This window comes from Acanthochromis polyacanthus, chromosome 5 (genome assembly GCF_021347895.1).
Source record: "Acanthochromis polyacanthus isolate Apoly-LR-REF ecotype Palm Island chromosome 5, KAUST_Apoly_ChrSc, whole genome shotgun sequence".
In the NCBI taxonomy this organism is placed as follows: Eukaryota; Metazoa; Chordata; class Actinopteri; family Pomacentridae; genus Acanthochromis; species Acanthochromis polyacanthus.
Genome location: NC_067117.1, coordinates 5,479,879 through 5,493,001, shown reverse-complemented (window position 1 = coordinate 5,493,001; position 13,123 = coordinate 5,479,879). Strand labels below are relative to the sequence as shown.

Genomic DNA, 13,123 nt, shown 5'->3' with positions numbered 1-13,123 from the left:
CTGAAGGGACATTATGATGTGTGCTGCAGTGTATCAACAGCCAAGGACTGGCAGTAAAATGTACATATAAGCAGGCTGTATCCTGTGTGAACCCAGAAACACAGAGAGAGACAAATAGAGGTTCTTCCTTTTCATTTTTCATCTTCAGGTGGGGCGGCATGGCTCAGTGGGTCTTGTAACTGGAAGGTTGCCGGTTCGATCCTCGGCCCGTCGAGCTCATGTCGAGGTGTCCCTGAGCAAGACACCTAACCCCTAATTGCTCCTGGTGGGTCGTGGTTAGCGCCTTGCATGGCAGCTTCCGCCATCAGTGTGTGAATGGGTGAATGTGATGTATCATGTAAAGCGCTTTGGATAAAAGCGCTATATAACCATTTACCATTTAGAGGTTGCCTGATCTCATGAACATAGGCTGCTCATGTGCAGTCTGTTGGCGCTTTTCCACCAGCACCTACTCAGCTCGACTCTACTCAGTTTGTGAGGCTTTTCATTAGGAGCCGATAATGTGACGTCTACAGAGTGCCGGCCACTGATTGGACAGGGAGTGATGGCACACGAAAACCGGTGAGTGTTTTGTGACTTTTATCTTACTTATCCCACTGGTGGTGAGCTCACTTTAAACAAACAAGTGTATTTTAAAAGTATTGTCTCCTGTATGGAGATGTAGCGGTTGTGTACTCTCTCTTGCGTTATGTAAATAATCAAGCACCTTCCCTTTTTGGCACCAAATCCACCGTTTATTTGCAGGAGCTGGTAAAACGCACTGACATTACACTCACAATCGCGGGCCGAGTAACCTCCAGATAATGCTAAAAACACAAAGAAATTATTCAGCACAGACACAAAGTTAATGAGCATTTTTCTAGCAGAGCTTGCAACCGGACACAACAGACTGAGACCGCAATGTGGGGGCACACACCCCAAGTCTGCAGGGGCCCGGACGTGTGTGCCCATGCCATATCTGGTCACCATGGAAACCAAATATGTAGTAAGTGATGTCAAGTGGAACTGAAAGCGATTGACTGTATTTGCTCGTGGATAATGCAAATCACTGGGGTGAGTCCGGTTAGAACTCCAAATGAAGAGGCGTTGGATGATGCAAGGGCTTTAATGAGGATGAATCAACTTTACAGCTGTTCTCCAGCACCACTTCCTGCTGTTTTGTACGACTACTTGTAGGTGGTAAGGGTGTCTGTGTGTGTGTGTGTGTGTGTGGTTTGTAATTACGCACACTTTCAATATTGGTGACTGGAGAACTGAACTTTAACATAAACCAAATGACTCAGTACAAACTATGCAACTGTCTCTCGTCTCGTCTCTTTGCCGTCTGCTCCCCTTTTCCGCATCCAGTTCAGACCGGCGGTCTAAGCTTCTCCCCTTAAATCGCCAGCATGACGTTTACTGAGCAGCCTTTTCTACAGGAATCATTAATTAACGATAAGCTAGCTCGTTAGCCATCAACGCTAACTCCATGGCCGTGCTATGACGACTCCACTCACGATGAGGTGGTACTCAGTTGTCATGGAAACAGACCTAAACCGAGTAGGTGCTAGTGGAAAAACGCCTTAATGTAGACTGTGATGAAGTGAAGGCTGGACAAAAAAGCAGCCCCTTATTCAAATAAAATCCACCAACTGACATTGTAAAATTCAGTTACTTTCAGTCTCCTGAATCACGACACTCATTCGTTCAGCGGCAGACCAGACCTCTGACTGCTGATCGGCAGTTTGGCATTACTCTTGAACCTAATGGAGCTTCACAGCAGTTCAGTCCTAATGTTTTTCTAGTGACAAGTCCGTTTTCGGTCCAGTCGTTCACGGCTTGAGTCCAACCTACCAATTTAATGTGCTTCATAAGTGAGGTAACTAATTCAACAAAAAATAAGATTGCAAATATGCAACATAAATAAGACAAAATGGTTATGTCAAGGCAAAAGGCAAAACCAGCTGTGCTAAAGTGCCTTCTGGTAAAAAGGATTATAATTCTGATTGCAGCTAAGATCCTGTAGTGTTCTTTAGGGTGTGACTACACCTGATTGATTTACATATGAGGGATTAAACCATACAAAAAGTCTATATAATACGTTATTTGAGTATAATATATTAAAGCTAATTATGAAGAATAATCTAACTAATGTCATAATAAAGCTAGAGATAACAGTGTTCTAAATGTCAGAACTTATCCAAACTAGTATAAATATTGTAGATAAAAAAACAGTGTTATTCATTTAGACCGGACATGATCTATTATATATTTTATTCTTACATTATTATATTTTATTTGTGGCAGCAGAGGGAACGGACTCCCTTGTACTAGGAGAAAACCTCCAGCAGAACTAGAAGGTGACTCCACCGTTCCCAACAGGAGCACATGTTTGAGGGTTTGTGATCTCGGGGACCATCTGTGTTATTCCGGTTCAGACTGTTCCAGAGCAATACTCAGAATGACAAACAGAAAATGCTGGTCAGTCTGAAATAAATGCTTAAATCTGACAGTGTCCTGTGTGAAATGGGGTTTCACAGTCGTTCACCAACCTCTACGGATCCGAAAATCATCTCGTCTCCTCCCCAGCGTCCCCTTTTAAAGGTTCCAAACGCTTTTAACAAGGTAATTTAATCTCACATGGCCCCAGAATGTGTACATACAGCTTGTTAATTTCACCATGACTGTAATACCCCTGGATTTAGCTCTGTTCAAAATGGGCTGTTTCAGTATCTGCAGCTCTATATCCAGTTCCAACGGTTTCACAAGCACATCTCCGTCTGCATTTACTCTGTTAACAGAGAATTATTACATGTAATAATTCTAATGATGCCACCAAAATACAAGTGTATCACTTGTTACTAGGAGGTCTTGAAGCAAGTTTTTACAGCTAAAAAATGGTCTGAAAAGATAAACTGTGGCATCAAACAGAGGCTCTGACAGCAATTTATCTTATTATGCATGTAAAATAACTAATTTTAGGATTTACAAACTAAGAAATAAAAGACAATCTTAAAACAAGATTAATAATCTTCCAAATTCTGCTCTTGCATCGTAAATTATTCTCAAAGCAAGATCAAAAAGACGTTTTGGTTAGATATAAGATAAGTCTAGGTTAGACAGTTAATTTTTGCAGTGTTTAGTGAGCAGTGGAGAGGAGGATGAGCCAGCTGGGGCAGCACCAACCTGTCATGACATCTCAAATCTCAACAGGACATACACCTGAGCAGCGCATTAAGAGACACACCCTCTAATTTACGGAGACGGGAAAGAAACAAGGGAATTGTTGTCGGACTGCAGACGCACACGAGACTCGTAACTGCATTCTAAAAAACTTTATTGGTTTTGTGTAATATGAGCCCTTTAAAATTGGTTTAACTCGGTATCCTGGTTCTCGTCGTTCGTGCTGTATTCATTTAAATCCTGTGAATAAAAGACTCTGCCGAGGGTTTTTGTGATTTCAGGGACCATTAGCTTGTTCCGATCGTTCCGGAGCGTCACTCTAGCAGAGTCACCGCCAAACACAAATACATGTTATTCTCAAATAAATGGGTAAATCTGACAAAGTGTCCGGCCTGAAATGGGCCTGATTTTAGCCGTTTGAGTTGCCGACTGTCACTCTGGCCACACATTCACCGTGTGGTCCGCTCAGGGAACGAATCGGTGGACATGTTGCATTCGCTTCACTGTGAAATTGCAGCTGCAGGAGCACTGGTGAATCTTAACATTGGCTTCTCATACGGACCAAACTAACATTTAGAGTTTGTCTCTCTTTCCTGGCATCGATTAAACCTCTAAAACTCATCTCTGCTTATCAAATTACATATTTAGGAGTTTTTTTTCCCCATGAAAATAATCCTGTCTTAAAGTGATTTAGACGGAACTCTACACCGTTGCCTCATTTAGCATGTGTGGATCTATGAATATGTACATAGTTATCTGCTTCCATCTCCCCTGCCTTCACCTTCAACTATTCAAACTACTCAACGTTACACAATGGCACACTGTGCTATTAATGCAATTCAATCGAACATGTTCAAACTGAAAAGAAATCTAAAGAAAGAGAAGAGTGGATTGTATAAGGTTGCCTATGAGTCAGTGTACCCAAACAGTATGTATCTTTTGTATTGCTCTCTACAACATTAGTAACATGAGGCAGTACATACAATAAGCTTTCAACTTGACTTCGATTTTTTTTTTTAGATAGAGGTTTACCATTTCTCATTTGCAACTTTGTAACTGTGAAGAGGACGTCGTTTCTTTTCAGATCTCCTCGGTACAGAAGCTCCACACTGCAATTGATGCGATCAGCTGCTTAGACTTGTTGAGAATGAAGTGCTGGCCATCTGAATCAGTATTTTTACTCTGGCAAGGAATGCAGCGGAGTTATGTGACGATCGGCGTATGTTTATCTGTCTGTTTCTCTGTCTGTTAGCAACATTACTCAGAAACAGACGGATTTAGATTAAATTTTCAGGGAAGGTCAGAAATGACACAAGGACCAAGTGATTAGATTTTGGCAGTGATGCGGCTTACAGTCTGGATCCAAGGATTTGTTAAAGATTTCCGTACCATTGCGAGATAACGGCACGGCGTTACTGTAACCATGACAACAAGTGAAGAGCTGCCTGCTGACGATCACATGATTGTGAGCCTACTACAAATCGACCGTTGCAGACTTATCGGGGCTAATCTGTTGGACATCATACCCCGACTGAGCAGCCTTGACGGAGTGCTGCCCTCTCTGAGTGCTTTTGTTGTTGAGACTGTCATCGCTACACTGCAGTTCCATGGTGCACATATTCATCTTTAGCAAACAGGCTGAGAAACAGTTTCCATGGTCCATCAGACTCATGAACTCAAAGCATCTGTCTACCTGAATGCACAATGCCACTTTTTGCTGCTTACATACAATTTCCTGACCATATTTCTTCTATTTTATTGGTTTTATTTCATTTCATTTGCTTCCCATATTGCATATATCTACCCTCCTTTGCATATGTTGTCATTTTAATGCTGTCTTGTTACACATGTACATTTGATTTTATTTTTGAATGTTGATGTGTTATTTCTTATTGCTTATTAATGCACCGTCCAGTTTTTGTCGTGCCTCCATGTATGATGACAATAAAGCTATTCTATTCTATTCTATTCAAGATGTGTCTTCTAGCATACAAATAACACCATAAGGACATTTTAGCAAGTTTAACCTTTGATTTTCATGGAGGGGTTCTATACAACAATGGTGTGCACCATGTGAGAAATTAGACTACTGGCTATCTTGTGCTAACTTAAGGCAAACACATCTACTCCTAAACCTGGAGTTACATTCAGTATCTATTTCACCGGAGAGTGATTGTATCCCTGAGAACATATTCGTGACTTGAATCACTCGTTCAGTGAGGGAGTGTTTCCCCGCACGTTCACTTGCAACTTTACTGAGAGCTCAGGTGAACTGAGGGTACAAAAGCTACACTACAGCTACACCAGTGTAGGATGTAGCGTGCCCTGCATGTGGTGAGGCAGAAAAATAAGGCTGCGGAAACGGGACTGGCAGATCGATGTGTAGCACGGCTATCTTTTGTGCACAGGGATTGGAGCTTGCCGTCCGTGTTCACCCTGTTGCAACCTTTATCTAACCTCAATCAGACTGTGGTTGTCATGCAAAATTTGAAATTGTTTGCATTAGACACAATCAGGTGTTTTGCAACACGCGTGTGAGCTGCACAAACAGCACACACACACACACACAGCTGATAAAGAATAACTCTTATTTTATTTTCTGTTTTTTGTATTTTATTCATGAGGATTTACTCGTCATTGCTACTGGAGAAGTCGCATTGCTGAAGAGATATGTGATGGGGGAAGGAATAGAAGAGGTGAGGCGATCAGAGGACTTTGAACTAACCTCCAGGCATGGCTGGATTAACCCGCCAGGGTCCCCGGGGCAAAAATGGGTTCAGGAGCCCCTATTAACCTTCCTGTTCATCCGTCTCTCTGTGCACTGTGCATAGTTTTTAAAGTTAGAATACTTCCCGGTAGCAGGTTTTATTGTGTGGAAACTCAAATTAGGGTAGCAAAATGCAAGAAGCACAAAACTAAAAGTATTAAAGGTTTAATAACACTGTGCTCTGTGTGACTCATTCGAAACATCAGGTAGTGAAGCAGGACCCACCTCAAGGCCCTTATGTCTGTTCAGTGCAATGCCTTTATGGTGGAAGCAAATAAAGAGCGTTAACCACCGAGTCTGCTAGTCAGTAACTCCTAGAGTGTCTGTATTGTTCTGTGTACTCCTCCTGACATTGTGTTTGCCGTTGTAAACCATTTCATTAACTGAAATGTTGATAAGCAGGTGCATTCAAGTTCTCCTGACTGGTAGCTTGCTTGGTTGCTAACAGGATAATAAGTTTACACAATTCAGTCTAAAGACCTATCCCATTCCTGTCTCATAACTGGCTGCAAACCAAAAGGTTTAAACAACTTGCCACAGGGCCAAATTGATATTGACGTGAAGCATTTGCTCAGGTTTAAATCACCCCACAAGCAAATCCGCAAATGGTGACAATTCCACTTGTATTGATTGAATTTGCCTCAAGATTTTGCCATTTTTAATGCTGATGTCACCAAGCCTGAAGTCTTGGAAGCAGCTATATGTTCCCACATTGGCTGAACTTGATGCATGTAAAGCATACATTTGATTCCAAATAGCACTATCCAAACACTTGTTCTGCTTTATTTGCAGTCATTGTGCATGCAGTTTTGAGGTCTATCTACAAATAAAGTCCATTGGAGACATAAATCTAGCTGGACTGATCCTGTTCGGTCATTGTGTTCCCAAGTCTCAGCAATTTCCCAAGTTTCAAAGCATTTATCTTTTACAACATGAGGCGGCAAGACATGAAAAACTGATTTACTAAGTAGTCCTCATTCATGCTCTGTGTCCTGTCACTCTTCCTATTTCCTTCTCAGCTCTTTTTCCTCGCTTTTATCACTGAACACACACACACAGTTTGACTCACACCTGCATAGAGTCCAGTTTTTACTCTGGTTCGAAACTCTGCGTGTCGATGGCCGACCAAGCATGAACCTCCACTTAACCAACACCCCCGAGATAGAGATGGTTTTCTCAAAACGCTTTGTCAATGATGCATTGAAGCCTCCAGACTGAAACAGGTTCCCCTCGTCGCAGCCACACCGGGGCACTGCAGGGTTGGGAAAAAACACACATTACATCTGAGTTTGGCTCTTTAGGATTTCAGAAGATGCTTTAAAGACGTGCAACAAGATTTCTATCGATTTGCCAGCAGCGTATTGATCTTGTTGTTTTCCTTGTGACATTTCACATCTTTGACTGAAACGCTTGAGGGATGTCACCCCGTACATCTGAAAAATGTTAATGCTCACAATGATCTGCAAGATTTAACATTCAACTGGTGGGGCAGTAATGAAAGAGACCGAAGTCTGCAGAGCATGGCCTTCTGGGGTGCAGGGTTCAGTTTTGATGAAGGATACAACAAATTGTAAGGCAACAGGAGTAAGAAGCCCGTGTTTGTGTGTGTGAGTGGGTGTGTGATGGGCTTGGAAAGGAAGACAAATGGTCTGCAGCCGGTGAGGCCAGTGATTTCATTCAGCAAACAGCACTGAGGATATCCAAAGGTGTGTGCGTGCGCAGAGTGAGGCTGGAGAAAAATACGGAGATGGTAAACCGAATTAAAACAGGGAGGCAGAAAGAAAAGAAGTCGTGCTGCACTACAACTGTGTGATTGTAACTGGATCCATTGTCTCAGAGGAATTTCTTTAGATTTTCAGACACTAACTGCTTGTAATTTAGATGAAATAATCCCTGGACTCCTGTTGCTGAGCAGCAGCGCACTAAATCATTCTGAATAACTTCGCTCCCCCCCTGGCCAAGCTCAGGGAGTGCTGTGCGCCTGACAAAATACTCCCCCATCACCGCCACAAGCTGCTGTTCGGAGCCTGAGAGGACCAAAGCAGAGCTGCGTGCGCCTCTCTCTCTCTCTCTCTCTCTCTCTCTCTCTCCCCAAAGTCTCTGACAAGCAGCAGCCATCTGAGAGCGCAGAGGCGAGTTTAGGCTCATTCACTGTGATCACAGCGGGTCCGATGTTGAAAGCGCGCACCAGCGTTCTTCCAAAATGTGCCAGTGCGACTCATCTGGACCCAAACCGAGACCGGGCTCCCTCTCCGAAGCCGGGAAGCTCTTCCTGAAACACACCACCTTGCACGGCTTGAGACACATCTTCCTCAGCGGCTCGTACCCCCGGAGAGTTGCGTGGCTGCTGGCGTTCTTGGCGGCTCTGGCTCTCCTCTTCACCTGGTCCTCCAACAGAGTGCGGTACCTGCTCTCCTCGCCCGTCTACACCAAGGCGCACATGGTGTACGCCAAGCGCCTCGTTTTCCCCGCCGTCACCATCTGCAACCAGAACCTCCTGCTGCCTCGGCGCATGAAGAAGACTGACATATTCAGCGCGGGGAGGTGGCTGGGACTTTTGGGAAGGAACTGGCAGGTCTCCCCCGCCGCGAGAGAGGCGCTCACCCCTCTGCGCGGCGACGGAGGCGGCGAGAGCGCAGGGGGCGAGCCTCCCTGGTCCCCGCTGTCTCGGATTTTGGACTTCAACCACTTCCTCCCTCCGCCTCGGGAGTCCCAGCCGTCCATGAGGCAGCTGCTGGACCGGCTGGGACACCAGCTGGAGGAGATGCTACTGTACTGTCGGTACCAGGGGGAGCTCTGCGGGCCGCGCAATTTCAGCACCGTAAGTGTGTCGCCGAAGTTATTTTTCTGTCTTTTTGGGGGGGTTGTTTTAGCTCCCCCCCCCCCCAACAGGTTAATGCAGTTTTATGAGGTTTGTGCTTCTGTTTTTTCAGTCATTAGGCCGTGTCAGAAGGTGAATTGTTCGTAATTACGTGTCAGAATCTCTCACGTGTTGCAGGAATAAATATCAGCCGCTTCGTAATTAATTTGCTTTGAACACATGCAATTACCAGGCTGTACATAATGCGCATTCCTCTGCACTGTTGCTGGGTAATGCGCCTCAGTAGTTCAATTAACTCTCTCTCTCTACCTCCTAAGCTTTACCCATGTCCATGCCAGTGTAGAAACCCCTGTATAGATTTCAGATTTTGCAGTGAGTGTGTTTGAATTCATGATTTATCCCCATGATCTTGCTGCTCTGAATCTGGCTTGACAGGATTTGAAGTGTTGCTGTGATGTTTGCAGTTTCCAGCTGCTCTTTGTTCCTCTCTCATCAGCTCGTTCAAATCTTTCTCTCTCATGTTATCAGATTGTGACTGTACATTTCACCGCCAACAAGTTGAATCATTTCCTTTGAGGTGTGAAATCCATCTGCCTTCTGCGTTCACCATATGGTCTGAGCGGGTCCCTGCTCTGCTGTCCATCACTGCAGAATCAATGTGTGTACAGTGCCGCGCTCACGAGAGGCCAATCCACTCCTAATGAAGACTTTTGATTCATTTAGCAGCACTTTACAACGCTCCCTGACACGGTGATGGAGTGCAGTTAGCGTTGGCCTCGTTGGTAAACTGCAGCCCCATTGATTGCACTCCATCATCGCGTGGAGAACAATGTGAAAGCCAGTGTTCCTCTCTCCCACCTCATTACCCAAATTTGTTTTCAGTTACAGTAAGTGGATTTTCCTCTGCTGTTTGAAACACAGTTTGATGTCGGCGGGATAAATCGATTGCCTCTGTCGCTTCGCAGCAGGGATGACTGAGGATTATTTTACGTTTTGGGGGAATTTATAATTTGAAACTTCTCGCCTCGGTGGCAGCCCTCAGTCTGGGTGCCATCAAACCGTAGCCACAAATAATGCATCGAATTAAAATTCAACACATCCAGAACCGCGAAACAAGTTATCACAGTCGAACACATTTCTTCCCGACGACATCTTTGGGAGCGTTTCATGTCGTGCGGGGTATTTTGAGGGGGTGACCAAGCGACGCCAACCTATTTCGGAGATAAACAGAACGCCAAAGTCGGAGTTTTGAGGATGTGTGCAAGTGCATGGATAATCGATGGTGCCCTCTTTGGCCTTAAGGGCAGGCAAGACGAGCCGACGGCATGAGTCAGACCAATAAAATCAGTCCCACTTGAGAAGCGAGGTGTGGAGGACGAGGGTGCACCTGTCGACATACAATAGGCTTCAGGATGTATTGACCTGTGTGCAGGAACCCCCTCCCATGTTGCAACTATAAATATGGTCCACTGACCTCATCAATCCTGTCCTTCCCTCAATCCACTGCCTCTGTCCTCCCTTATCAGAGCTCTGACAACACACATGCCTAATTCTTATCCGATAGCTGGCAGACATTGGTTTTAGTTCCCAAATCAATCTAAGAGCATGCTGTCGGCCGTGCCCCTCCTGGCACCTCATTGACTGACAACTCTCTGCCCAGGTTTCTTAAATCTTATTGAGGAGTCTATTTGTGGTTGTATTTGTTTTCTTTATTTCTTGCCTGGATAATCCGTGCAGTGGGTGTTATTTTTGTGAATTTGTGGATGACATGCTGACATAACAATGCACCCTAGAATATCTAAATCAATTTTTTTTTTGAAAAACACAGCTTCCGACAGCAACTTCTTCCAATATATGATTGTTTTCTTGCTCTTTTGCCAAACATTCAGAGCTAAGTATAATACTTACAGAAGAGTTGCGGCAAATTCTAATAGCAGATGAAGTTTTAAGTAATCTGTCGGTGTTTCCTCCGTTTACTCTCTTCATTTCTCAGTTTTGAATCAAGGAGGTTTTCTGTTGATGCGTTTGGAATTTGGGGCAACACGACACTAATATGTTATCTCATGAAGTTGTCATGGTGAAGATGTTAGCAAACAGTAGCCTTTTTTAAGCATCCAACAAACACGACAGAACATTCATTTGTAGTCATTTTTCTGCCTGCCTAATGGGTGGTGTCAAACATTCGGCCCGTGGGCCAAAACCGGCCCTCAAAGTGTAAAAATGACAGAGAAGACATTAACTGCAGATTGTAAATTTGTTACAATATAAATTTTAAATAATTCCCAGACTATGACAAGTTGTTTTGATCATAAAGTAAAGTACTAGATTGCTCTTTGTCCTTTTGTGTCTCATTTTTGTGATATTTTGGCTCGTTTTTGTTGTCCGACTTTTGTCGTTTGTCTCACGTTTCTGTAGTTTTGCTTGTTGTTTTTGTGGTCTTGTGTTTCCTTTTTGTCTCGCTCGTGTTTTTTGTCTTATTTTTGTCAGTTCGTGTTCTGCTTTTTGTTCTTTTGTGTAGCATTTTTGTCTTTTTGCGTTTTTTTTGTCTCGCTTGCATTGTGTCTGTGTTTTTTGGTCGTTTTGTTTCTCGCTTTTGTCATTTTTGTCTCGTTTTTGTCACTTTATTGGCTAATTTTTTGTCTTTTTGTTTTGTGTTGTCTCATGTTTTTGTAGTCTTGTGTTTCCTTTTTGTCTCACTCTTGTTTTTGTCTTTTTGTCATTTTGTGTTCTGCTTTTTGTTCTTTTGTGTAGCATTTTTGTCTTTTTGCATTTTTTTGTCTCGCTTGCATTGTGTCTGTGTTTTTTGGTCGTTTTGTTTCTCACTTTTGTCATTTGTTTCTCGCTTTTGTAACTTTGTTGTCTAATTTTTTGTATCTTTTTTGTTTTGTGTTGTTTGCCTCATGTTTTTGTCGCTTTGTGTCTTGTTTTGTTTGGCATTTTATTTCTTGGTTATTTATAGGTTATTTTGTTAAAATTTTAATGGTCCGACCCTCTGGAGGTCAGATTGGGCTGAATGTGGCCCCTGAACTAGAATGAGTTTGACCCCGCTGACCTAATGGATTCATGTGTCGTGTCCACTCTCCTTTTAGCTCTGTTTTGGTTTCCCGTGGTTTCTCGTTGGTTGCTGCCTTTGTGTGTTTGTGTTTTTGTTTTTTAGATTGCTGGACAAATAGAGTAGAAGCACTTGTGGAGCCATTTTTTTGCAGAAAACAGAGCCCTGCTGCATCTTGAAGCGATGCTGATGAGAGTATTGACATTGAGCCAAAAACAGCAAAGTTGCAGGCAGTTAAACCAGAACAGTTTTTCCACTGCGAGTGACCTTTTATATTCCTACTAACACCAACTCTCCCATCATTAGTCCACATGCAGTGCTGACTGATACATTGGATTTTTATTACCATTGCATTATGAACTTGCACAGTAACCACACCACATAAGACCGCCTGACATGCAATGAATCACGCCCAGGCGTGAACTAACCGTGACGTCACCCGTTGGTTTCAACGCCGAGAAAATGAAGCCCGGATTTTGCTACTTCCTGGTCGCCATTTTGGATTTCTTGGAGCCAGTGACGTAAAAAGCGTCATCAAACAGGCTGGACCGGAGAGCAACTCGGGGCAGGACCAGTCAATGGGACTGTCAATCAAGTATAGCCACGCCCCCTGGCTCCGCCAACTTTAACGATTTATTTAAAATTCAGTATTGATTGATTTTAAGATCGGCCACCTGATCTCTCATTTTGACCATGAAAACTAACGGGAAAAAAATCCTGAGCTGTAGAAAATCAGTCTGTCAAATTTTATTTTTTCCAAAAATGAATTGGGGTCTATGGAGCAAAAGCTTTTTGGAGCCAACCCTAGCGGACGGCGTGATATTGCAAGTTTTTGACACTTCCGGGTGGGCTTCAATTTTGAATGCTACGTCCATCTTTATATACAGTCTATGATCACACCATACAGTCAGGCTCAGCATGCAGATGTTTGACCTATCAGATGGAGCCCTGCTTACACAGACCATCCATTCACAGCACTGGGCCAGTCGGGTGAAACCACAGCTACCCTTAAATTAATTGTTTTCAATTAATGTGACAACTGCAAGAGAAAATGTCGTGTTTTTGTTGAGTTTAGAAGAAAATTGTTTGAAGGGAGCAGCAGGGAAAATGAAACGTTACTTTATCATAGTTAGAATATCCTTCATCGATAATGTTCTCTTTAATTGGTTGGGTTTCATGTGTAATTTGTTGAATAAACATGTTGAAAATATTTAATTCCATTTCTCTATTCAGAGGGCCCATCTATTCTGTGTTTGGGGTCTATTAGTACTGCACCTCTTCAAGAAGAAAAAGCCAGGAGCTGTACAGCTGATATGCACAC

The 13,123-nt window shown here is 43.4% G+C and overlaps 1 protein-coding gene across 3 annotated transcripts in view; it reads left to right on the top strand.

Moving 5' to 3' along the window:
• The window catches only part of asic1b (acid-sensing (proton-gated) ion channel 1b), a 195,821-nt gene that overhangs the window by 148,380 nt on the left and 34,318 nt on the right, over positions 1-13,123 (top strand). The window contains exon 1 of one of the 3 annotated variants that reach the window (XM_022206772.2): positions 7,951-8,750. The exons of the other annotated variants lie outside the window; for them this stretch is intronic. Within the exon in view, the coding sequence (XP_022062464.1) occupies positions 8,133-8,750 (618 nt within the window). The 5' untranslated portion in view covers positions 7,951-8,132. Of the gene's footprint in view, positions 1-7,950; positions 8,751-13,123 lie in introns of those variants that run through there. 3 annotated transcript variants of the gene reach the window in all.